Raw genomic sequence first — 21,218 nt, forward strand, 5'->3', positions numbered from 1 at the left:
TCAGTCAAAGTGGGCTGCTGTGTATTACTTAACTTCCCTGCTGTAGCTATTCTTATGCTAACAATATGTAGGTGAGGGCAAAGCCCGCCGTTAGTCATCGTCAAATGAGCTTTGCCCACGTAAACAGCCAGTGGCCTTCAATCGGGTCTTTTCCCACCTGAAGCGCGCCGAGGGCGGAGGGGGTCACCCTCGCCGACGAGTGGGCCCCCACGTAACTATGAACGCGTGTGGCTAAAAGCGCTACGCTGCCTACTGTTGATGACTCTTCAAAAAAAATACAAGGTGGGCTGTGGAATAGAGTGTAATGGGAACAGCAGTTTACGGGTGACACAAAAATGCATTTAATTTTTTTAGTGGGCACACTAAATATGACTAAATATAAAATAAATATCACTTGGCAGAAGTTATGAAACTCTCAAGTGAAGCGGTTCAGGGGGCGCTTTGAATTCTGTCGCTAACCAAAACAGCAGCACCTCGCCAGCTGAAAATCTCCATTCAGTTGAATGACCCAGGTGAAGGAAAACAATTTCTGCTGAATAAGCGGGGACAAAATGCCTTTGAGAAGGTGTCAAGAAAGTTTAACAAGAATTGATAGAGTGCTGCGATCCATTCAGCAGGAACTGATTCATTCATTCATTCCGAGCAACCCATTGAAGAATACAAAAACAGCATTCATAAAGAAACTGTACACCGCATGGATTTAAACCAGACGTGAGTTTTCGAAAGAGAAAGTCAGAAAAGAATTCTTTTCAGTACAAATAATGGGAATTAAACAAAAAAATTTTTGAACACAAAGTCCAGATGAGCATTTACACAGTCCCAGAAGGACGCATTACCAAGGGAAAATATCCCAAAATGAAAAAACAAGTGGGAATGTTTGCATGTCGTTGATCTATTTGCAATTAGTGTGACATCCATGGAAATGTACTGGAAATGCTTTCATTTTGTATTACTGTATTCTTTATTTTTTATTTTTCAAGCTGCCATGATAACGCTGTCAAATCTCAGACCAGGCTGTCATTAAACATTTTGGCTTTTTTTTTTCTCCCCCTCTTTTTCATCTGGCACTCTTTTTGTGCTCCCTTCACAGAGTGCTGAAGTGGCTGCCGGCAGAAAAGGAGACACGGAGCGCTTGGCCAGGCCGGCATCAATCAATTCTGTCAATGCGGAATCATAAGAGATGCTCAAGGCTTCATTAGCCCTCCGACAGTCCTGCTTCATATCTGGTGAGTGAGAGTCCGTGCATTTGTGTGTGTGTGTGTACACCTGAAATTCATGCAGTGTTTTGCCTTGATTTGAGGCTGACAGGCTCGACTCACACACAAACCCCCACATGTGATGTTGCGTATTTACAAGCGCTTCTCTCTTACATAATGCCACGTACACAAAACAGACGTCAAGGAGGAGAGCAATGTGGCGGGGGGGGGGACAAATTTTGCTGCCACAAAGTCACACTAAAAACAGTTCAGTCAATTTGGCTCTATCCACTCTTTGACCCACCTTGCTGGGTTGTCTTTGACCCAACAGTTATTTAAAATTCCCGTACCTTAAATTGGCTTTGACTGTCCAACAACTGTCCAAAACAAGCCACCAGCTTCTGCCTGCCCAAATCCAACCTTCAACCCAATCTAATGGGTCAAAACCCAAACGTGGGATAAACCAACCTGCTCAAAATCGAGTTACCTAGTGAGTGGGTTGGGAAAACAAGCCACCAATTTTTTTTTGTGGGTTAAAAGTTTGAGGAGCGCCAAGGGAGACAAAATCAAAACAAAGGCGTCTCTTACCCGAGTTCCTCAGCTTGCGGTTGCGGAAAACGCTGATGATGACCAGCAGGTTGCCCAGCACGTCCACCACGGTGGTAAAGATGAGCACGCTGGCTAGGATGCCGATGACCCAGGCAGGCCGCCCGCCCCCCTGGGGGCCGCTGCCGCCGCCGCCGGTCAGGACTCGCGCCTCCTCCGAATGGTTGCGGAGGAGCGCCAGCGTGTCGTCGGGCATCACGTCCCGCCGAGCATCGCCGCGCCTCTGTCGAGCCTCCTCCTGGTCGTCCTCTTTCTACTTCTTCTTCTCCTTCTTCCTGGTTGTTGTTCTTGCTGAGACACTTGACAGGCAGAGGGAAGAGCTCACGTGTGACCTACATAAAGTTACACCAGTCTTTTGTTCACTCCAAGTCATTCATCCACAGTGCGCAAGCTTCTGCTCCTCAGCTGAACTGCGCACGTGTTTTGTTTCTCCGAGGTGGGGGTCTCTCTTCCACTGCTCTCTTGCATCTAAAAAAAAAAAAAAGAAAAAAAAAAGAGAAGCAAACACAGGGGATGTCCGCCCTAAGGCGTTGTGACGCCTCGGCACAGAGTTGGCGATGTGCTCAGCATCCTGGAGGAACGCCCGAGCCCGTCGCAACCTTCCTCACTCTCCGCCCCCCCCCCCCCCCCCACACACACACACACATGCGCACGCACACGCATGCATACACGCACGCTCCCCCTGGTGAGGCGCATGGAGTCACCCCGCGAGTAACACATCACCTTCTCCCACGCGCCTTTATAGCTTGATGCGCTCTCTCTCTTTCTCTCCCGCTCACCCGCTCCATTTCTTGGCATGCTGAACGATGCGTGGAAAACATCAGTAACGCGTGGCAGCACACTCTCACTGTTTACTACCTTTTTACTACTAGACATATTCGATTATATGAAGTTAGTTGTATTTTTAGTGTTTTTCTCACCTTCCAAAAATGTGCGAAAGCGGTTGCATTTTTCACAAATTTGGTCTTTTTTTTTTCAGTCATTTGTAATATTCATGTTTTTGACTCAAATTATTTTGAAGTCAAAAAAGAAAAAATAATAAGGAAAAAAAATTGAACCCATTTTTTAAATTAAAATTTTCTTTGGTTTTTCCCAAAAAATAAAATGTCCCAAAAAAAAAAATTTGATCTGAAAGTAGAGGAATTTTTTTTTCATATTGTCTGTTCTGAGTGTAAAGCACAATGTGAATGTATAAAAACAAGAAACAAAAAAAACCATCCAGGCTGTCAAAAGCGTGCCGTGCCGTCTCACATTCCAGCTTCATTACAAAACGCTCAATCGGGGCAGACAAATCGCATCATCGCGGCCGCCATTGATCCCTAGACCCTTGTGACGCGCGTGCAATTATTCAGCATGGCTTGCCTGGATTTTTTTTTTTTGGGGGGGGTGACGCCTCATGTCTACATGTGCGCCTGACACCAAGTGGAACACTTTCATCCGCCGAGGGCCGGCTGTCGGATAGCCAATATCGCCGGCCTCAATGTGTCATCGCTCGAAATGTGGATGGCGGGGTGGGGGGTGTTGTTAGGACATCCAGAAAATGTGACAGATACCACTAGAGAGAACCTATTAAAATAAAATTGCCGGATGTCATAATTGGAGACAATTGATTCAGTGAGAGTGAGCAATGCCCGTTTTTGTGAGTCATTGTCAAATTAAGTTAAGGTTAGGTAATGGAATTTAAAGAATATCAAATTTTTCATGAAAACTTGCAAGATTTGCTTAGACCATTTTGCACCTATTTATCCCTAATCTCAGTTTATTTTTCTTTCTTTTTGCTTTCAGGGAACCTAGGACTGAGATCCAACATCTGAAACTGAAGATGGTGACTGTCTTTCGGCCGTGGATGAAAGTGCAGGTAACATGATCCAATATGAATATCCAATATGCTCGAATAAGTCCCCAAATCATTATTTTGTGAAATGCCAAGCTCTGGGGAAAATCGTGTGCAAACAAATATTCAGGAGTCATCGCTGACCTGTAACTCACCAAATTCTAAATCTCGCAGATTTTATTGCAGCCTTAAAAGTGAACACCACTTTCCCGCAAAATAACATTGACCATATAGAGTTCCAGACGTCACGTGACTATTCCCACCTGTATTTGTTTACGCAGCCGCATTGGCAGTCGAGTAGCGCCAGCACGCCAAGCTCTGATAAAACGGGCCGTTTATCCGGCAGAATTCCGTCCAATTGAATTCACATCTCGCTTTGATGAAATGAGATAAATCGGATTTGGAAAAAAAAAAATGAAATTGAGCCGTTTAGACTGACATAATAAAAAAATCTGACATAGGTTGGATATGGCTAAAGAAATCCTTAGTCTGTGGAGCGATCCATGGTGGCTTTCTCCCCCCCCCCCCCCCCCCGTAAAAGTTAAGTTTGTAGTGTCCTCGGAGTGTAATTCATTTAAAACAATATGCTTCTTGTGCACTCTGTTGATCATTTGGAGTGCTTTCTGTTTATGCCGCTAATGCGTTTGCTTTTGTTTGCTTCAACGAAGCGTTGGAACACTTAGCGCTCCGCTGCCTGTTGATGTGCGCCGCAACCTTTTTTTGGCCTCGACGCTGTCTATTATTTGGCAGGGGCGTGCAGTGACCTCAGGAGGTGCAGGTGCTCAAAGTATATTTAAAAAAAGGGGCAAAACCTCTTTAATTATAACAGCATAACATACCAAATTTAAAGCTTGCACACTTTGAGCCCCCCCACCCCCCATACATGTGCCTGGTTAGTTAGGATTAGTACTAGAGTGAAGGTTAACGTTAGCTCCGTAGGATTCCGGTGAAAAGAAAATATTAGCATTCCAATGCTAGTGCCCAATGCCGTTTGCGATTGTGCATGCGGCAGCGTTCTTGGCATATGTCAAAGGATTGTCCTCCTAATCATCTAGCAGACACGCACGCGCGTCACTGCAGCTGATTACGCCGTTGAAATGAATGCATTGGTGAATAATACATGAGCGTCACTTGGGCGAGATGCTGTTTGTGACCGTTCCAGCTGTGTGCGCGCGCGCGCGCGTCAGGCAGATGTCGGCCACCCAGATTAGGTTGCGCCCCGTCCTGCTGTTTGTGAGAAGACCCCCGCCCTTTTGCTCCGTAGGATTTCTCAGCGTGCTCACTTTAAGCTTCATCTAACATCACCACTGAGCAACGGTGGGAAGCATATTTTTGGCTTTGAGGTGAAGCGCAGCCAAAGATGACCAACCAACGCGAGTTACGCACAGTGTACACGATTTATTCACAGTGATAAAAACACAGCATTGAATCGGAGGCAGCGTGCGCGTCAGTGTGTGCCCGCACCATCTTAAAAGTGTCTTCCTTTAATTATCTTGCGCTTTGATGCCCGTGCTGCTCGCCCGCCAAACGACCTCCTTATGAAATAAATAATTGGCGAGTAATGTAATGATTAAACAAGGACCCCGTTAATCTTAATAACATCTTTGCAGCGGCGCATGCGGTGAAAATCAAGCGCCGCTAACAGGACGAGAGAGGCATCACCGGGAATATTGTCTGTCATTTGAATCCGTCCCAACCTGCCGCAGGTTCCGACCCGGTGGAGGTCCTGTTGGACCTCGTGGCCCTTCGGGCTCGTAGCGACACCAAGTTCAAAAGTCTCTCTAGCTCGTCTCCGGAACCGGTCACGGGACCAGAGCCGAGATTTCCGCCGTCGTCCTCTCTGGTCGAAGAAGCCCAGGCCCGCAAGGGGGGCAGCAGCTGGGCCGGGTGTAAACTGAGGCCGGGCGGGCCCGGTGGGTAGCCGTCGTAGGCTTCCCGAGCTGGGGGCAGGGTGTCGTAGAGAGACTCAGAGTCTTGGCTGCCATCAGAGTCTCGTCGGGGCTCCCGGTACTCCTCGTAGACGGGCGATTCCTCACTGCTCCGTTGTCGTCCCTCCCCAGCCAGCCATCTTTTTCTTTGCCACTCCCCAGACTGGTTCTTCTCCCACTGGAAGGCTCTCTGCCGGGACTCTGGCGCCGGCTCCCGGCCTCTGTCGCTGTTCTGAACTTGGATCGGGTAGTCCAGCTGCAGGGAGCGGGTGCTGCCCCCCCGCCGAATGTTGCGCTGGGCGTCGCTCACGTCATAGTGGGAGCCGAGCTCGGATGGGCGCAGGCGGGAGGGCGAAAACCAGCTGGGGGTCTGCCTGGGGGAGTCCCAGGGGAAGGCTGCAGAGACAAGAACACACTTCTGGTTTCTGAGGAAGGTAGTTCTGGCCCCCGGTTGAGGGTAAGCATAAAAGAAGTGGGACCCTGGTTGAAGGCAGGCATAAAAGTGGGACATTGTTGTTATGAAAGCAATTGTCACTTGTCAGTCCACGCCGACTCTACGAGGGAAAAAAATCTGAATGTTCTCACATTTTCCCCTTTAGCTAAAGTCGCACGCATAATGAACGGATATGATGATGATTAAGTTTGTTATTGCTGATTATGATGGCTCAGATGCACACTAATGATGCCTTGCGACAAAAGAAGTCAAGACTTGTTTCTCTGTCATCTTTGAAGTTGAAACGCCTTCTGAATCTCCTTTTCTGTCTTTTGTTTGCTCCTGCGCAGTGGGAAAAAGAAGCTTGGCGATATGCGCTGTGAGGAGAAGTGGCATCGGTTGCTAGGGAACAAGACATAAAAGTCGATAACCGCCATCTGAGCTCGGGCCATCGCGCCTTCCTGAACCTGATGGGAAAATTCCAGCGGTTGTCTTCACGTTGCTGCCGGTAAGACTCGTTCTCTCATTTGTTAACAGGTAGTTTGTACCGGCTAAAATGTAGTCCCCGCCTACACCATTTGTAAATCTTTGTCACGCAAGTTTAGCCAATCACTAGCTTCAGCACGGCTTTGGAAGTAGTCGCAGATGTGTAATATCAGATTGCGTTTGTAAAGTTCAACACTACTCAAATGTCTAAAAGTTGACATGATCATTATTTGCGCATTGTTAGCATCTGATTATAGCCTTAACATAGCGAGGACGGCCATAACAAATCTGTAAAAACGGTCAAATGATTGATGTTACTTAAGTGTACTTACCAGGACTGTGCTCCCATCGCTCCTTGTCCATGTTGGAAACTACAAAACAATAACTTTGAGATAATTTTGATAGATTTACATAGAGTAGATTAAATGCAGTGGTTCCATACCTTCGCTCTCAATGTGGTCCACCGTGTCATTGACCAGACGGATGACAGTCACAATGGAGGCTGCGCACAATATCAAAATGACATTAACTCGACGAGGCCAACATATCATGTACGTGTTGTACACGTGTTCAGAACACGGATCACGTTGCGCGCGTATTCTATAAAAGTTGTCAGCTGAGCTACAGTAATTAGAGCGGATACGCGAACACGCATCGTTAGCGTGTTAGCGGGGCACCTTCCTGGTAGCAGAGGTAGGATCAATGCTGTTGACTTCTCTGGGGAATACAAAAAAAAAAGACTTCTTTGTCTTCTTGTTGTGCTAATCATCTTAACGACTTCATGTCGCTTAATTATCAATCGAGAGCAAGGCTCACTCATCAGTAGTGCTCCACCAAGGAGGTTTCTGTGAAAACAGCTCATCCATTTAAAAAAAAATTGGGTAAAGGGTAAAAAAAACTGAATTTTAAAAACCCTAATTTAAATCCAAATTCTGTGTAAAAAGCCTAACTCAACTTTGATCCCCATTTGAAACGAATACAGCCTTGAAACCCTCATATATATAAGACCTAATGTCTGGCTTCAAACCCTACTTTAGAAACCCTACTCCTTGTTTAATCCTGCTATAAAACTTTACTTTGACATACCGTTGTCATCAAAGGACTCTGACGTGTATGAGCTGAGCTCTTCTGACGTGGAGTCTGATGAAAGACCGATCGTGTGGCTCTGCACAGGTGGCGACCGCTCACCTGGGCGCACACACACAAACACATGTTGCCCAATTAGCCATTGTTAGTATGTAAATTTCACTCGGGTTGACACGAGCTGGAGTCTTCGCTTATCACAACTCTGTGTGTAAGTGTGTGTGTTGTTTCAAACAAGGGTTAGGATTTCAAGTCTGCGTTTGGGTCTTGAGTCAGGGGTGAGGTTTCAAACGAGGGTTCCTGGGAGGGTTAGCGTTTTAAAGTAAGGTTTGGAGTCATGGTAAAAAAAAAAAAAAATGTATGTGAGTGCTCATGTTTTTCGTGTTGCTGTTCCTAAATTATTCATCATATGCTAATGAATTCATTATTCAGCAGGCAGCGTAAATGACCAATCGGCTCGCCTCAGCCCGTCAACCAGCCTTGGCCGGCTGCCGCTTAGCACCAATAAACAAAGTGCCGTGGCTAACGAGGGCGTTCGGCCATCTCAATCACGCACTAATTAGATGTTTTTACTTCTCAGCAGGGGAGTGCAATGGCCCCATGAGGACATCCTGATCCCCGGAGGAAATCGATGATTCGAGTAAAGAGAGGACGATAAACAGAGATCCTTCCGACTGGCGTGTCGCTCGAGCCCTCGCTAAAGTTACGTTTTAAGGTAGGCTATCTTGGCTTAGGGTTTCAAACCCATGTCAGTGTTTGAAAGAGGCTGTTGGGGTTTGAAGGTTGGCATTCAAGTTATTGTTTAGGTTTCTTAAGGGTGTTAAGGCTTCAAATTGGGGTTTGGTTAAATTTTTGAAGTTGGGTTTCAAGCCAGGTTCAGATCTTCAAAGCCTAGGATAGTGTTTCAAATTGGGGCTGGCTACTTACTAGCCATTCTCATTGTGGAAGTGATGACTTATTGCTGACTATCAATCAATCATAGTATCGCTATCTGTCTAGCTCCGCCCCCTCCCTGCCGCTGCAGGCCGAAAAAAAGAGGACCAAAGTCTGAAAGCTCTGAAAGGCCAAAGTAGGACAAAGTAGTAGAAACGCCAACATTCATCATATTTATTATTCATATTTATTCATCGTATGGGTTCATTAGAATTGACAATGAAAAAGTTTGAAAAAGTCTATTGGGGTCAGCAGAAAGTACATCCGTCTCCATGGCAACCATGCCAACACACTAAAGTGGCTCCAGCATACATTTCTTTGAACCCGTTGCCCTTGTTTGAGTATAACTAGCATACATTTGAAACGCCATGTCTGTCTGTGTGTCTGCTTGCAGTCTGACCGTCACTGGCATCTGTCCGCTGCATCTCAAAGGCTCTTTGACTCCACTCGTCCTCGCGTTCGTCCCGCCGCCTCACTTCTGCCCCGTCGCTGGCTCCGCCTTCCCAGGACACCTTGTGAGCGGGGCTGTGCTGACTGAGGCGACGGCAGGGGGACGGCAGGTTGGTGGGCGCCACGCTGCATACGGCCACACCCCGACGGTTGCCACGCACATTGGACGTGTCGGACAGGAAGCTGCTGAGCTGTCAACGAAAGGCAAGAGCTTGTTGAGTGATGGATGATTGTCAATTGGATGGATGTTATTTTAGGATGAATGTAAGATGACTGACCCTGTTTCCGTCCACGTCCCTGCTGTGTCTGTCCCCAGGCGAGTGAGCGTTGGGTCTCACCAGCACCTGAGGATGTCTCGTCAGGCCTCCGCCCACCTCGCAGTCTCCTCCGACGCCCGCTTTCCCCGGCGAGTTGGACACACGCACCGCCTTGAACTCGATGCCTTCTGCGCCCATGCCCGTCTTGCGCAGCATGTAGCTGGTCTCTGTAATGGCCGACACCGCCAAGACGCCCGAGAGCCCCGCTGACGCTGCAGAGTCCTTCCGAAACGGGATCTTCTTCCGGAAGATGACAAAGAGGATGAGGAGCAGGACAATAACAAAGCCGAGGACGCCGATTCCAATGATCTCGCCGGGACCGACGTAGGACAGCGGCTGCGCCTGAGACACAGATGATTGATACCTGTTACAGAACTTCACATGGCAAGTAATCGTCGTTGACGTTGGTTGCTAATACAATTCTTATTATCCATTTTCTTCCGCTTATCCGGGGTCGGGTCGCGGGGGCAGCAGCTTTAGGAGGGGACTCCCAGACCTCCCTCTCCCCAACCACTTCATCCAGCTCATCACGGGGGATCCCAAGGCGTTCCCAGGCCAGCCGAGAGACAGTCTCTCCAGCGCGTCCTGGGTCATCCCCGGGGTCACCTACCGGTGGGACATACCCGGAACACCTCCCCAGGGAGGCGTCCAGGACGCATCCTGATGAGATGCCAGAGACACCTCATCTGGCTCCTCTCCACGTGGTGGAGCAGCGGCTGTACCCAGAGTCTCTCCCGGATGACCAAGCTTCTCACCCAATCTCTAAGGGAGAGCCCGGACACCCTGCGGAGGATCTCATTTTGGCCGCTTGTATCCTGGATCTCATTCTTTCAGTCACGACCCATCGCTCATGACCATAGGTGAGGGTAGGAGCGTAGATCGACCGGTACATCGAGAGCTTTGCCATTTCGCTCAGCTCTCTCTTCACCACGACGGACCGGTACAGAGTCCGCATTACTGCCGACGCTGCACCGATCCGCCTGTCGATCTCGCGCCCCATCCTGCCCTCACTCGACCCCAAGATACTTGAACTCCTCCACTTGGGGCAGGATCTCATCCCCAATCCGGAGAGGGCATTCCACCTTTTTCCGACCGAGGACCATGTACTCGGATTTGGAGGTGCTGACCCTCATCCCAACCGCTTCACACTCGGCTGCGAACCGCTCCAGTGAGAGCTGGAGATCACGGACTGAAGAAGCCAACAGCACCACGTCACCTGCAAAAAGCAGTGACGCCATGCTGAGGTCCCCAAACCAGACTCCCTCAACGCCTCGGCTGCGCCTAGAAATTCTGTCCATAAAAATTATGAACAGAATCGGTGACAAACGGCAGCCTTGGCGGAGTCCAACCCTCACTGGGAACGAATCCGACTTATTGCCGGAAATGCAGACCAAACTCTGGCATCGGTGATACAGGGACCGAACCGCCCTTATCAGTTGGCTCGGCACCCCGTACTCCCGAGAGACACGGTCGAACGCCTTCTCCAAGTCCACAAAACACATGTGGACTGGTTGGGCAAACTGCCATGCACCCTCGAGGATCGTGCCGAGGGTGTAGAGCTGCCACACTGCTCCTCCTAAAGCCGAGGTTCGACCTCCCGACGGATCCTCCTCTCCAGCACCCTGAATAGACCTTACCAGGGAGGTTGAGGGGTGTGATTCCCCTGTAATTGGGACACACCCTCCGGTCTCCCTTCTTAAAGAGGGGAACCACTACCCCAGTCTGCCAATCCAGAGGCACCGTCCCCAATGTCCACGCAATGCTGTAGAGGCGTGTCAGCCCCACAACATCCAGAGCCTTTAAGAACTCCGGACAGATCTCATCCACCCCCGGAGCCTTGCCACGAGGAGTTTTTTAACTACCTCAGTGACTTCGACCTCCGAGATTGGAGAGTCCGCCTCAGAGTCCTCAGGCCCTGCTTCCACAATGGAAGGCGTGTCGGCGGAATTGAGGTCTTCGAAGTATTCCGACTCACAACATCCTGAGGTCAGCAGCACACCATTCTCCACTGTAAACAGTGTTGACCGTGCACTGCTTCCCCGTCCTGAAGTCACACTCCATGGCCTCACCAAACTCCTCCCACGCCCGGGTTTTTGCCTCAGCAACCGCCGAAGCCACGTTCCGCTTGGCCATCTGGTACCTGTCAGCTGCCTCCAGAATCCCGCAGGCCAAAATGGCCCTATAGGACTCCTTCAGCTTGACTGCATCCCTTACCGCCGGTGTCCACCAGCGGGTTCGGGGATTGCTGCCACGACAGGCACCAACAACCTTCCGGCCACAGCTCCGGTCGGCTGCCCCAACAATGGAGGCGTGGATCATGGTCCACTCGGACTCAATGTTCCTCGCCTCCCCCGGGACGTGGTAAAAGCTCTGCCGGAGGTGGGGGTTGAAGCTCTTCCTGACAGAGGATTCTGCCAGACGTTCCCAGCAGACCCTCACAGAGCGTTTGGGTCTGCCAGGTCGGACCTGCATCTTCCCCCACCACCAGAGCCAACCCACCACCAGGTGGTGATCAGTTGACAGCTCCGCCCCTCTCTTCACCCGAGTGTCCAAAACATGCGGCCGCAAATCTGATGACACGACTACAAGGTCGATCAACGAACTGTGGCCTAGAGTGTCCTGGTGCCAAGTGCACACATGGACACCCTTATGCTTGAACATGGTGTTCATTATAGAAAATCCGTGTCGATCACAGAAGTGTAATAATAGAACACTGCTCAGGTTCAGGTCGGGGGGGCCGTTCTTCCCAATCACGCCCATCCAGGTCTCACTGTCATTGCCCACGTGAGCATTGAAGTCACCCAGTAGAACAATGGAGTCCCCATTAATAAGATAGACATGTTTCAAGTCAAAAGTTTGGCGTGTACGTGTTTGCACCTGCGTGTCATTGCCTATGTTGCTGTCACCCGGCTCACCGCAGGCCCCATCCTCGTATCCCGGTGTGCAGTTGCAGTAGAAGGATCCCGGTGTGTTGATGCACTCGCCGCCATCTCCGCAGTCAGCCTGCTCACACTCGTCCACATCCTCGTCGCACCTGGAAAATCAAATATCCTTTTTAGCAAAAAATTTCCATTGCCATGTGTGAGGAAGGACATAATAGGTTCTGCCCGGAGAGTTCCTTAGTTAAAAAAAAAAAAGGGGGGGGGGGGGGGGGGGGGGGGGGGCCTACAGCAATTCTTTTCCGGCTCTGGAATTGTGTGAACGAGGGTAGGAACACCCAGCGAGCTGCGATTCCAGCACCATCGTGGGGGGTGTTTCATTTATCAATAATGGCCTGTGCTGTGGAGAAGAATTCAAGGTTTAAGACACTTTTAGCAGGCAAGCGTTCGGCGATCCAGCCCCCTGCCAACGGGGGTGCAGGCTTCTGCTTTGAAATGCGGCTCCCCACCCTCAGCCCCCCCAGCGAGACTCTGTCGTTTTCTCATCTGCAATGACTTGGGGCACGCGCACACGTCTTCATTTTCCTTTGCTTAGCATGTCGTTTCTTTCTGGTTTGGATGATATTTACACGCAACACTTGGAAATGTCATCACGCTGAATAATATCTGCTGAGTGAGTATTTACACCTGATTATTATGCACTGATAAGCCGCAGCCTGGAACAATTATAACTCGATTTGCTTAATACAGTTAACCCGTCCTCTCACTAAATATAATTTTAGCACTTAACTTTCTTATTGTATCTATGTTTTTTTTTTATTATAGCATGTTTTATATCAACAATTCTTTGGATTATACTTGTGAAATTAAAATTATAATTTACAATCCAATATTACATTTGTTTTTCGTGGATTGAGTGGTACAAATTCTGCAATTTATCTTTTAATATACAACGTTATTAATTACATTTTTTTTGCTGCTTTGTTTTGAAAAGTCATTTTTAGGACAAACCTAGGTCCTTACTCAATTATTTAAGAGTGTAAAGGAGTGCTGCTGCACTCCAGTGGCGACTCTTGGTAGTAGCATTCATACACGAAGTTGTGAGATTCATTAATGCATAAAAGCTTTTTGAACCTACCTAAGCCCACCGAGTCCTGGTGGGCAGCCGCAGACAAAGGCACTGCCACCCTCAGTGACTTGGCACTCGCCACCAGCCTGGCAGGGGTTTGGCGTGCAGGGCGTCACTGGGCTCTCGCAGCGTCCCCCAGTGAAGCCAGAGATGCAAGTGCACTCAAACCCTGTCAAGAAGATCCATGTTTAAAAATGAAAATATAAAACAGACTATCATGCTTTACTGAGTTTTGTGTTCATGTTATTTAGTACAAACAAAAAAAAATGTAAAAATGACCAACCTTGCAAGGGCATGCTGGTGCACATAGCTCCGTTGAGGCAGGGGGCACTGACACAAGGGTCCGGGTAGAGGACGCAGCCCAGCTCCACCTCACTCAGCCCTGCAATCTCGGCGTAGCGACTGCGTTCATTCTGCAGCGGCAGCTCTCTACCGTTGAGTGTCAGCCGGCCCAGGCAGCCCTGGAAGCCATCTTGGGCCCTGGCTCCTTGGATCCCTGCTGCCAGGGGCCTCACCTGCGCCCCGAAGAAAAAGGTGGATTCCGGGGCACCAGGCCAAAGGCGGACGGGTGCTCGGGCGGCTCGCCGTCGCTCTACGTAGCTGTCGTCCAATGACAGGAGGGTGTAGTTGCTGGTCAGCTCCAAAGCTATGGCGTGCCACAGCCCGTCGTTGATCTGACGCCCGGAGATTCCCATGATGCCGAGCGTGTTATCGCAGTCCAGCTGGAACCATAGGCGGCCGCCTTCAATCTGGAACAGACAGATTCAGTGAACGCAGAGACAAGAACCAAATCATAAGGCGAGAACCCATCGAAAAAGCAAATAACCAGTCAAGAAAATCAAGTCCAGAGCTATTCGATAATTAGTCAAAGACTTTGATGTTTACCTTTAGCATGGTGCAGGGATTCACTCGGGTGAACATGATGACCCCCCTGGTCTGCAGCGTACGGACGCTGAGGCCTAACTTCATCTCGCCGCTCGGACCGCTTTCAGTCACTTTGTACTTGATGTAGCCGTTGCCAGAAAAACTCAGAGACCTTTGACCTGTGCGGAGACACAGAGGATTCAACGTAGAAATGTTTGTACATGGAAAAGAGCACAAAGTCAAGAATAAAAGGTATGACCCATGTCGTTCTACAAGCAACCAAATCATGCCCAGAACCAGTCAAATTTCATGACATTTACAACTTGATTCTTTTCCGTTAAGCAATCGTAGAAGCAATCCTACCGGAACAATCGTCCAGGCGCTCAGGTAAACACTGGCAGACAGATAGCGCCGTCGGGCCGGAGCGAACGCACTGCATGTCCGCAGGACATGACCAACCTTCACACAGCTCCACGGAGGCGGGGCACGCCCCACCTGCTTGGTACATGAGCAACAACAACATTAGGAACCCCAAAAGAAGACAAAGAACGTCAGGATGAGTGCAGCCTGGAAATAACTGACCGGGGCAGGTGCAGGTCTCAATGCGTCTGAATGGCAGTGACACCAGGCTGAGCCGCTCGGTGCTGTACGTTAGTAGCGAGCCGGCTTCCATGGCCAGCGTCTGCTCGCACATCTTGTCGCCACATGCCAGCTCCCCGGAGCAAGCGCCGCCCACCGCCTCCGCTCCAGCCAGGACACCTCGGAGCCGCCCCCTCGCCTCCTGTAGCTTGGCGGCCACTTCTTGGGGCGCGTAGAAGCCCCCCAACCGCCCAGCAGGACCAGCAGACACCTCCGGCCTCTCTATGGCCACCAGAAGATCCACGTCGGACGTCCCCTCCACCGGCTGCACGCCGAGGATGTGGAGAGGGTCTTGTTGTCCGGCCGACCAGTTCCAGCCGGCGAGCGCCCGCAAGGTCAGCCGGATCTGGTTGAGGTAGCGGCCCAGCAGGTCCTCGGGAGACAGGGAACGGAACCTCAGGGCGACGGCGCTACGCAGCAGGACGTCCGTCACCTGTTCCACTCGGACCAAAACGTCGGCGATCACAGCAAAGCGTCCGTCGCTCACGGTGGCGTTCATCTGGTACCTGAGAACATCAGAAAGATTCAAGAACACCAACGTCCCAAAGTCAGCGTTACGTGAAGTGTTGTTTACCTCCCCGGCTCGAGGCCCGGTAGAACGCTCACACTTCCGTCCTGCCTGTTGATGCTAAACATGCTCTTATCCTGCGGCCTGTGGGTGAAGAACAGCGCGTCGCTGGGGTCGCGGTCGGTGGCGTGGATGCGACCAATCGGGCCGCCCTGGAACGTGTCGGTCGCCGTCACCACCAAGATTTCCAGGGGCGAGACGGCCGGCTTGTACTGACTGTTCCCGATGACCCGCAGAAAGACCCACGAGGACGAGAGAAGAGGAGGCCGCCCGGAGTCGCTCACCTACCGGACAAAAAGTTCATCCCTGAAGCCGGTGGTTCTCAAACTACTTCTCATGATAGAAATGTTGATTTGGCATTCGGATTCTGACCTGGACCTCAAGGGTGAACTCCCGGGGCGACTCCGGGCTGAACTGGCGGTTGGACCTCAGTGTTCCCGTCTGGTCCAGCGTGAAGAAACCGCCCTCGTTGCCAGAAACGAGGGCAAACTCAAAGGGCGGGCCGTTCCTGGGGGAGTCTTTGTCGCTGATGGACAAACGTAGGAGGACACTGCCGGGAGCTTGGCTCAGCTTCAAGTTGGGGAAAAACAGTGTCACAAGGTAAAAATACTTGAACATAGTGTTTGGATTGCTTCAGCAGTCACATCAAATAGCAAATGGGCAAACAAAACTAAAGAGTCACCTGGACCACAGCGGTGGCGTTGGGAGGGGTGAAGACTGGCGGGTTGTCATTAACGTCAGCGACGTCCACGTTGACGGCGACGGCCGAGGACATGGCGGGCGAGCCGCTGTCGAAAGCCTGGACTGACAGAGCGTAGCGGGACACCTGCACGGGGGAGAGCGGACAAATCTTTATGCATGGGGCTATGCGGCCGACACGCATCGTTACGGCCGCATAATGTGAGCGCTCGCTGACCTTGCGCCGACTCCGAAAACGACTATTGATTTCTTCCTGAGTTATTTTGCGCTTAAAGGCGCATCCTTAAGATGGCTCCACACATAGCGGCCATATCGGAGCATTTTCCTTTGAAAGGCCCGATTATCGACGGTACCGAGCGTTTACGCTGAGGTGTGTTGGGTGTTAATAGCTATTTGCGATCAGTCAGCTAAGACCTAACTATCGGATGTTTGTAGATGTGCGTAGTTTGCTTTACCAGCTCGCGGTCCAGACGCTTATTGACTTTGAGCAGGCCTGTCACCGGGTCGATCCAGAAGTGGTTACTCCGGTCGCCTTTCAAGATGGAGTAGGTGATGCGTCCGTTAACTTGGCTGTCCAAGTCCTCCGCCAGCACCTTCAAAAAGCACACATCCCTTCAGTAATTACGATTTCAGCTAACGGCGCCATTAATGAACCAATCAGACTACCCTAGTTACGGACTGGCCAACCGGCGTGTCCTCGCTGATCAGGACGTTGTAGACATCCCGGCTGAAGACCGGGGCATTGTCGTTGACATCCATCAGCTGAACGGTGACCACGGTGGCGGCGCTGAGGGGCGGGCTGCCGCCGTCCCAGGCTTCCACTGTCAGGTAGTAGTCCTTGCACACCTCAAAGTCCAGTTCACCGGCCACGGAAATGGAGCCTAGGGGTGAGTTATGCGTTTGTTTTTTCATTAAAAAGCAGGCGTTAAGAGGGATCCGAGCACCTTCCTATTGCACGTCGAGATCTCCACATTCAGACCAGAAAGCTCACCGAGAATCATGTCAATAGAGAACTTGGCCATCTCGTTGCCCGAGCGGATTCGGTAGGAGATCTCTGCATTGGGCCCGATGTCGGCGCTGGTGGCCAGCACCCGCAACACTTCGGCGCCCACTGCAACATCCTCGGGCACGGTGACAGTGTAGTCCCGCCTCTGGAACACCGGCGCGTTGTCGTTCACGTCCAGGACCAGCACGGTTAATTCAACCTGGTGGACGCAAGTTGGAATGAGTTAGGGTGGTTCAGATGACTTGACACAGACACTTGTTTGTGTCAATGTCTGTGTGTGTCTTTTCCACCAGTAGGCGCCAGAGCGCCACTGAGCCCTAAGCTGTCACCTCTCATCATCTTCGTATCTGGGTGCTCATGGGATAAGCATTGATCTTAATTAAAATCTACATGGCTTGTTATCACGTCTCCTCGCGGCGCATCTCGAGGTGGCCTCCTTACAATGGGAGGCGCGTACACGGGGAGAAGAACATCTTTTTTTTCTCCGTTAATCGAAATATATATCAAGGCTCGCTTGCGTCTCAGCCTTCAAGGAGACACTCACATTTTTCTTACAATTTTTAACAGTCAAAATCCCCCTAAGGTCAACAAGAACAAGCTTATTAGTTCTTGTCTTTTGTTACCATGACGATCAAGACCGTAGTAGCTATTCTGTACATCAGATAAAATTCAATGCACACCTACTTAATTTTTGGCCTTCATAATTAGTCATATCACATGATATGTCTGCTATTTTTTTTTGTAGTCAGGTTAGTTTTTTGAAGTCACCAACCTGAGAGAAGAGCGCCCCCTGCAGCCCGGCTTGGTCTGTGGCCCGAACACACAGCCGGTATGAGTCTTGGCTCTCCCGGTCCAGGGGTCTCTCTAGGACCACTACCCCGGACACTGGGTCAATGGAGAAGAAGCCGTCGGCAGAGTCCACCAGGGAGTAGACAATGGTGCGGTTGAGGCCTTGGTCTGGGTCGGTGGCCTGCAGCCGCGTGAGTAGCGTGTTGGGCGCGGCGTTCTCGTACACGCTAGCCACGTAACGCGAGGTCGCGAAAGATGGCGCGTTGTCGTTGACGTCCAAGAGCCTCAGCAACACGTCGCAGCGGCAGAAGAGACCGCCGCCGTCCGTGGCTTGGGCGATCAGCTTGTAAGCGGGACGGCTCTCGCGGTCCAAGGGTGCCACTGTGCGAAGCTCACCTTGAAACCCAAACACACAAGATGAACACTTAAGTTGAGTACACCTAACTTAACTTACTACTACTTAAGCTATAAACTGTTTCAAACTTTTGATACAACCAACAGAACATTTGTTATGGAAACAAAGCTACCAGTGTTGGCGTCCATGTAGAAGTCTTCCACGCCAATGCCAAAGAGCGAGTACTGGATCTCAGCGCTGGAGCCCGAGTCGATGTCGGAGGCGCCCACCGTCAGCACGCCCGTGTTGGCCGCCACGTCCTCGAGAAACGAGGCGCTGTACACTGCCTGCCGTTCACACACACACATCCATTATCCTAGCTGACAGAAGCTAACCCAACAAGGTTAAATGGTCTCCATCGACCGCATCACAAAATGGCCTCCACGATGTCCCCCCCCTCCCACACACACACACACAATCAATCTCAGGCCTTTTATGCATTGCAAACATATCAAGTGGCTGAGTTGACAAAGTTTGTAACGAAAATTAAAGCGCTCAAGATTGTAAGTAAGGAGTAGAGACAGCAAATGCCAGAGCAGCAAAATGTCCCCTGTCTGTAATGAGGCACATTGTTTACACAAATAAATGTCTTTTGGAGCATAAATTGCCCCAGAGGAAGATTTGCATTATGGGGGAAATGCCTGGGGGTGAGAACTGATTAAATATCAAATGAATAGGAAACTAGAATGGCGCTCAGTGGAGCAGCAACCTCCGCCAAGGTCTTTCTATTCTAGTTTGGAGAAGCACAAACTCAATCATGGAGTGCGAGGGAAGAAAAGGGCCGGCATTTTGGCGCCACCTCACCTACCTGATTGCAGACGGGGCTGTTGTCGTTGGCGTCCATGACGGTGACCTCCACGGCGGCCCGGGCCACATAGAGGCCGTCGCTGGCCGTCACGTTGAGCAGGTAGCGGTCCCGACGCTCGCGGTCCAGCAGCCCGCTCACGTACACCTTCCACTCGCCTTGCACCAGCGCCAGACCGAACACGCCGCCCACGTTACCGCCTGATGCACACACCAACACAACAACTGAGCATTTGTGTCAGGTCTTAAAGGGTAAAGTAAAAAAAAAAAAAAAAAAAAATTCTTCACAATAATATGTATGTGCCAGCCTAGTCTAAACACAGCATTTGGAATAACCACAGTAACGACCAATCACGGTTGACCTGTTTTCTGGGTTTGGCCATGTGCAAGCAAAGATAGCGTAACGTCTTCACCGTAGCTAACGTATCATTTTTGAGTACGGGGTTCTGTCCTTAAGTTTTGTTGTAGACATCAGAGACTAGGAAATCAAAAAGGTCCAGACCGTGTCACCGTGGAGACAAGGCGTACACGGCATTTGGGCGTGTGACCTTTGATTATAGCGCCTCCATTAGGCCAGCGAGTGTGCTAAATGGCAGGATATCAAGGTGGCGCGACGCCGCCCTTCATCCGGAATACAAAACACGTCCCGCCATGAATAACAACAAGTCTCACAAGACTGACGCGGCCACATCGTCTTGATCCCAGGAAGGGTTTTAAACTCTCTTCTCCTAATCCGAATGAATCTGACTTGCGACGGAATAATAATCAGGTACACGAGGAATGAACGCCAAGTCTAATGAGCAAACTAGAAAATGCTAGACGGCTACAAATGAGGACAAATGAGAAGAATGGAAGTACTTGAGTGCTTTTTGTATGATTGATTTTCACCACAAAGCAAATATAAATTGTATGAATTGGATATATGTGAAGACACTTAAGTAGTATAGCACAACATCCTAATATGGAAAATGCTGATGTTGTTTTCAACATTTTACGTCACAAATCTCACCAAAGTGTGAAAGGTTTGCGGCTCACCTGTGATGTAAAAGCTGACCATGCGGTTCTGGTCGGTCCCGTCATCGTCGCTGGTCTTGAGCACGGCCACCACCTCGCCGGGCGGGTCGCTTTCTTTGACGGCACCGCGGTACCGCTCCCGCTGGAAACGCGGCGGGTTGTCGTTGACGTCCGACACGGCCACCGTGACGGTGGTGCCGGACCACAGCGAGCGTGACTCGCCCAGGTCGGACGCCAGCACGCGGAAGCTGTAGCTGGAGCGCATCTCGTGGTCCATGTCGGCGGCGGTGGTGAGCCAGCCCGTCTTGCTGTCGATGGAGAAGGCGGACTTGGTGCCCGACGACACCTCTTCCAGGCTGTACGTCACCTGCGGGAACGTCAACATGCATAGAGTGCAACCTCGATTGTATCTATTACAGTCGTCACGTGTCGGTGACCCACCTGACCGTTAGAGCCCCAGTCGGGGTCCAGCGCTCGCACTTGGACCACCCTGGTGCCGACCGGCATGCCCTCCATCACCGTGGCCACGTACGTGTCTGTCTCGAAGGTCGGCTCGTTGTCGTTCACGTCCATTACCTGTGCACAGAGGTTTTCTTTTTTTTTGTGGTTGTAATCCTTTTGGTTGTGATGTTGGAATACCTCCATTTAGTTACAACATGAAAAATTCGTTATCCAGCGTTCTCACCACCGACCTTGACTTCCACGTCCACGCTGACGATGGCCTCGATGAGGTCCCTGCGGGTGGCGGCGGCCACCTTGAAGCGGTAGATGGGCACCCGCTCATAGTCTAGGGGCTTGACCAGGCGAACCAGCCCCGTGTCGGCCTCCACCAGAAAGGTGCCGCCCCGGTTGCTGTCGGCTGTCTCCCCGGCCACGGCGGAGAAAGTGGCGCTCTGGCCAGGGCCCATGTAGACGGAGCCCAGCGCCGTGCCGGCCGGCGTGTCCTCGGGGACGGTGAAGGAGTACTGGGGCTGACTGAAGGACGGGATGAAGGCGGCGGGGGGCACCACGTGGATGAAGGCCGACACCAGCGAGTGTTTGGCCGGCGAGCCGCAGTCGGTGGCTTTGACGAAGAAAGACAGCACCGTCCCCTGGAGGTGGAACACGGAGCTCTTGGTCATCATCCAGCCGCTGTCCGACTCCACCTGGTAACAAAGGTCTTTGATT

The 21,218-nt window shown here is 50.9% G+C and overlaps 1 protein-coding gene and 1 long non-coding RNA gene across 11 annotated transcripts in view; one reads left to right on the top strand and one right to left on the bottom strand.

Moving 5' to 3' along the window:
• LOC147043066 (uncharacterized) overlaps positions 1 to 12,404 on the top strand; it is a 43,173-nt gene extending 30,769 nt beyond the window's left edge. For 4 of the 6 annotated variants that reach the window (XR_015068726.1, XR_015068723.1, XR_015068722.1 and 1 more), the window contains 7 exons: positions 1,091 to 1,226; positions 3,588 to 3,660; positions 6,348 to 6,505; positions 8,147 to 8,281; positions 8,894 to 9,153; positions 9,266 to 9,650; positions 12,187 to 12,404. This is a non-coding gene — a long non-coding RNA (uncharacterized LOC147043066). Of the gene's footprint in view, positions 1 to 1,090; positions 1,227 to 3,587; positions 3,661 to 5,726; positions 6,022 to 6,347; positions 6,506 to 8,146; positions 8,282 to 8,893; positions 9,154 to 9,265; positions 9,651 to 12,186 lie in introns of all 6 variants that reach the window. The other 2 variants (XR_015068727.1, XR_015068724.1) reach the window with 2 other exon arrangements.
• Positions 5,016 to 21,218, bottom strand: part of fat3b (FAT atypical cadherin 3b) — a 41,954-nt gene continuing 25,751 nt past the window's right edge. For 2 of the 5 annotated variants that reach the window (XM_085936152.1, XM_085936151.1), the window contains exons 28-51: positions 20,744 to 21,196; positions 20,493 to 20,627; positions 20,073 to 20,418; positions 19,042 to 19,238; positions 18,367 to 18,520; positions 17,823 to 18,235; positions 17,036 to 17,249; positions 16,711 to 16,925; positions 16,500 to 16,637; positions 16,028 to 16,171; positions 15,718 to 15,915; positions 15,352 to 15,629; positions 14,721 to 15,283; positions 14,502 to 14,633; positions 14,160 to 14,317; positions 13,558 to 14,023; positions 13,284 to 13,443; positions 12,144 to 12,300; positions 9,228 to 9,608; positions 8,900 to 9,140; positions 7,570 to 7,671; positions 6,926 to 6,985; positions 6,816 to 6,854; positions 5,016 to 5,960 (exon numbers count right to left, since the gene is read on the bottom strand). In XM_085936152.1, the coding sequence (XP_085792278.1) occupies positions 5,314 to 5,960; positions 6,816 to 6,854; positions 6,926 to 6,985; positions 7,570 to 7,671; positions 8,900 to 9,140; positions 9,228 to 9,608; positions 12,144 to 12,300; positions 13,284 to 13,443; positions 13,558 to 14,023; positions 14,160 to 14,317; positions 14,502 to 14,633; positions 14,721 to 15,283; positions 15,352 to 15,629; positions 15,718 to 15,915; positions 16,028 to 16,171; positions 16,500 to 16,637; positions 16,711 to 16,925; positions 17,036 to 17,249; positions 17,823 to 18,235; positions 18,367 to 18,520; positions 19,042 to 19,238; positions 20,073 to 20,418; positions 20,493 to 20,627; positions 20,744 to 21,196 (5,991 nt within the window). In that variant the 3' untranslated portion in view covers positions 5,016 to 5,313. Of the gene's footprint in view, positions 5,961 to 6,815; positions 6,869 to 6,925; positions 6,986 to 7,569; positions 7,672 to 8,625; positions 9,141 to 9,227; positions 9,609 to 12,143; positions 12,301 to 13,283; positions 13,444 to 13,557; positions 14,024 to 14,159; positions 14,318 to 14,501; positions 14,634 to 14,720; positions 15,284 to 15,351; positions 15,630 to 15,717; positions 15,916 to 16,027; positions 16,172 to 16,499; positions 16,638 to 16,710; positions 16,926 to 17,035; positions 17,250 to 17,822; positions 18,236 to 18,366; positions 18,521 to 19,041; positions 19,239 to 20,072; positions 20,419 to 20,492; positions 20,628 to 20,743; positions 21,197 to 21,218 lie in introns of those variants that run through there. The other 3 variants (XM_085936154.1, XM_085936156.1, XM_085936155.1) reach the window with 3 other exon arrangements.

This window comes from Syngnathus leptorhynchus, chromosome 17 (genome assembly GCF_054491065.1).
Source record: "Syngnathus leptorhynchus isolate UIUO chromosome 17, UIUO_Slep, whole genome shotgun sequence".
Classification (NCBI taxonomy): domain Eukaryota; kingdom Metazoa; phylum Chordata; class Actinopteri; order Syngnathiformes; family Syngnathidae; genus Syngnathus; species Syngnathus leptorhynchus.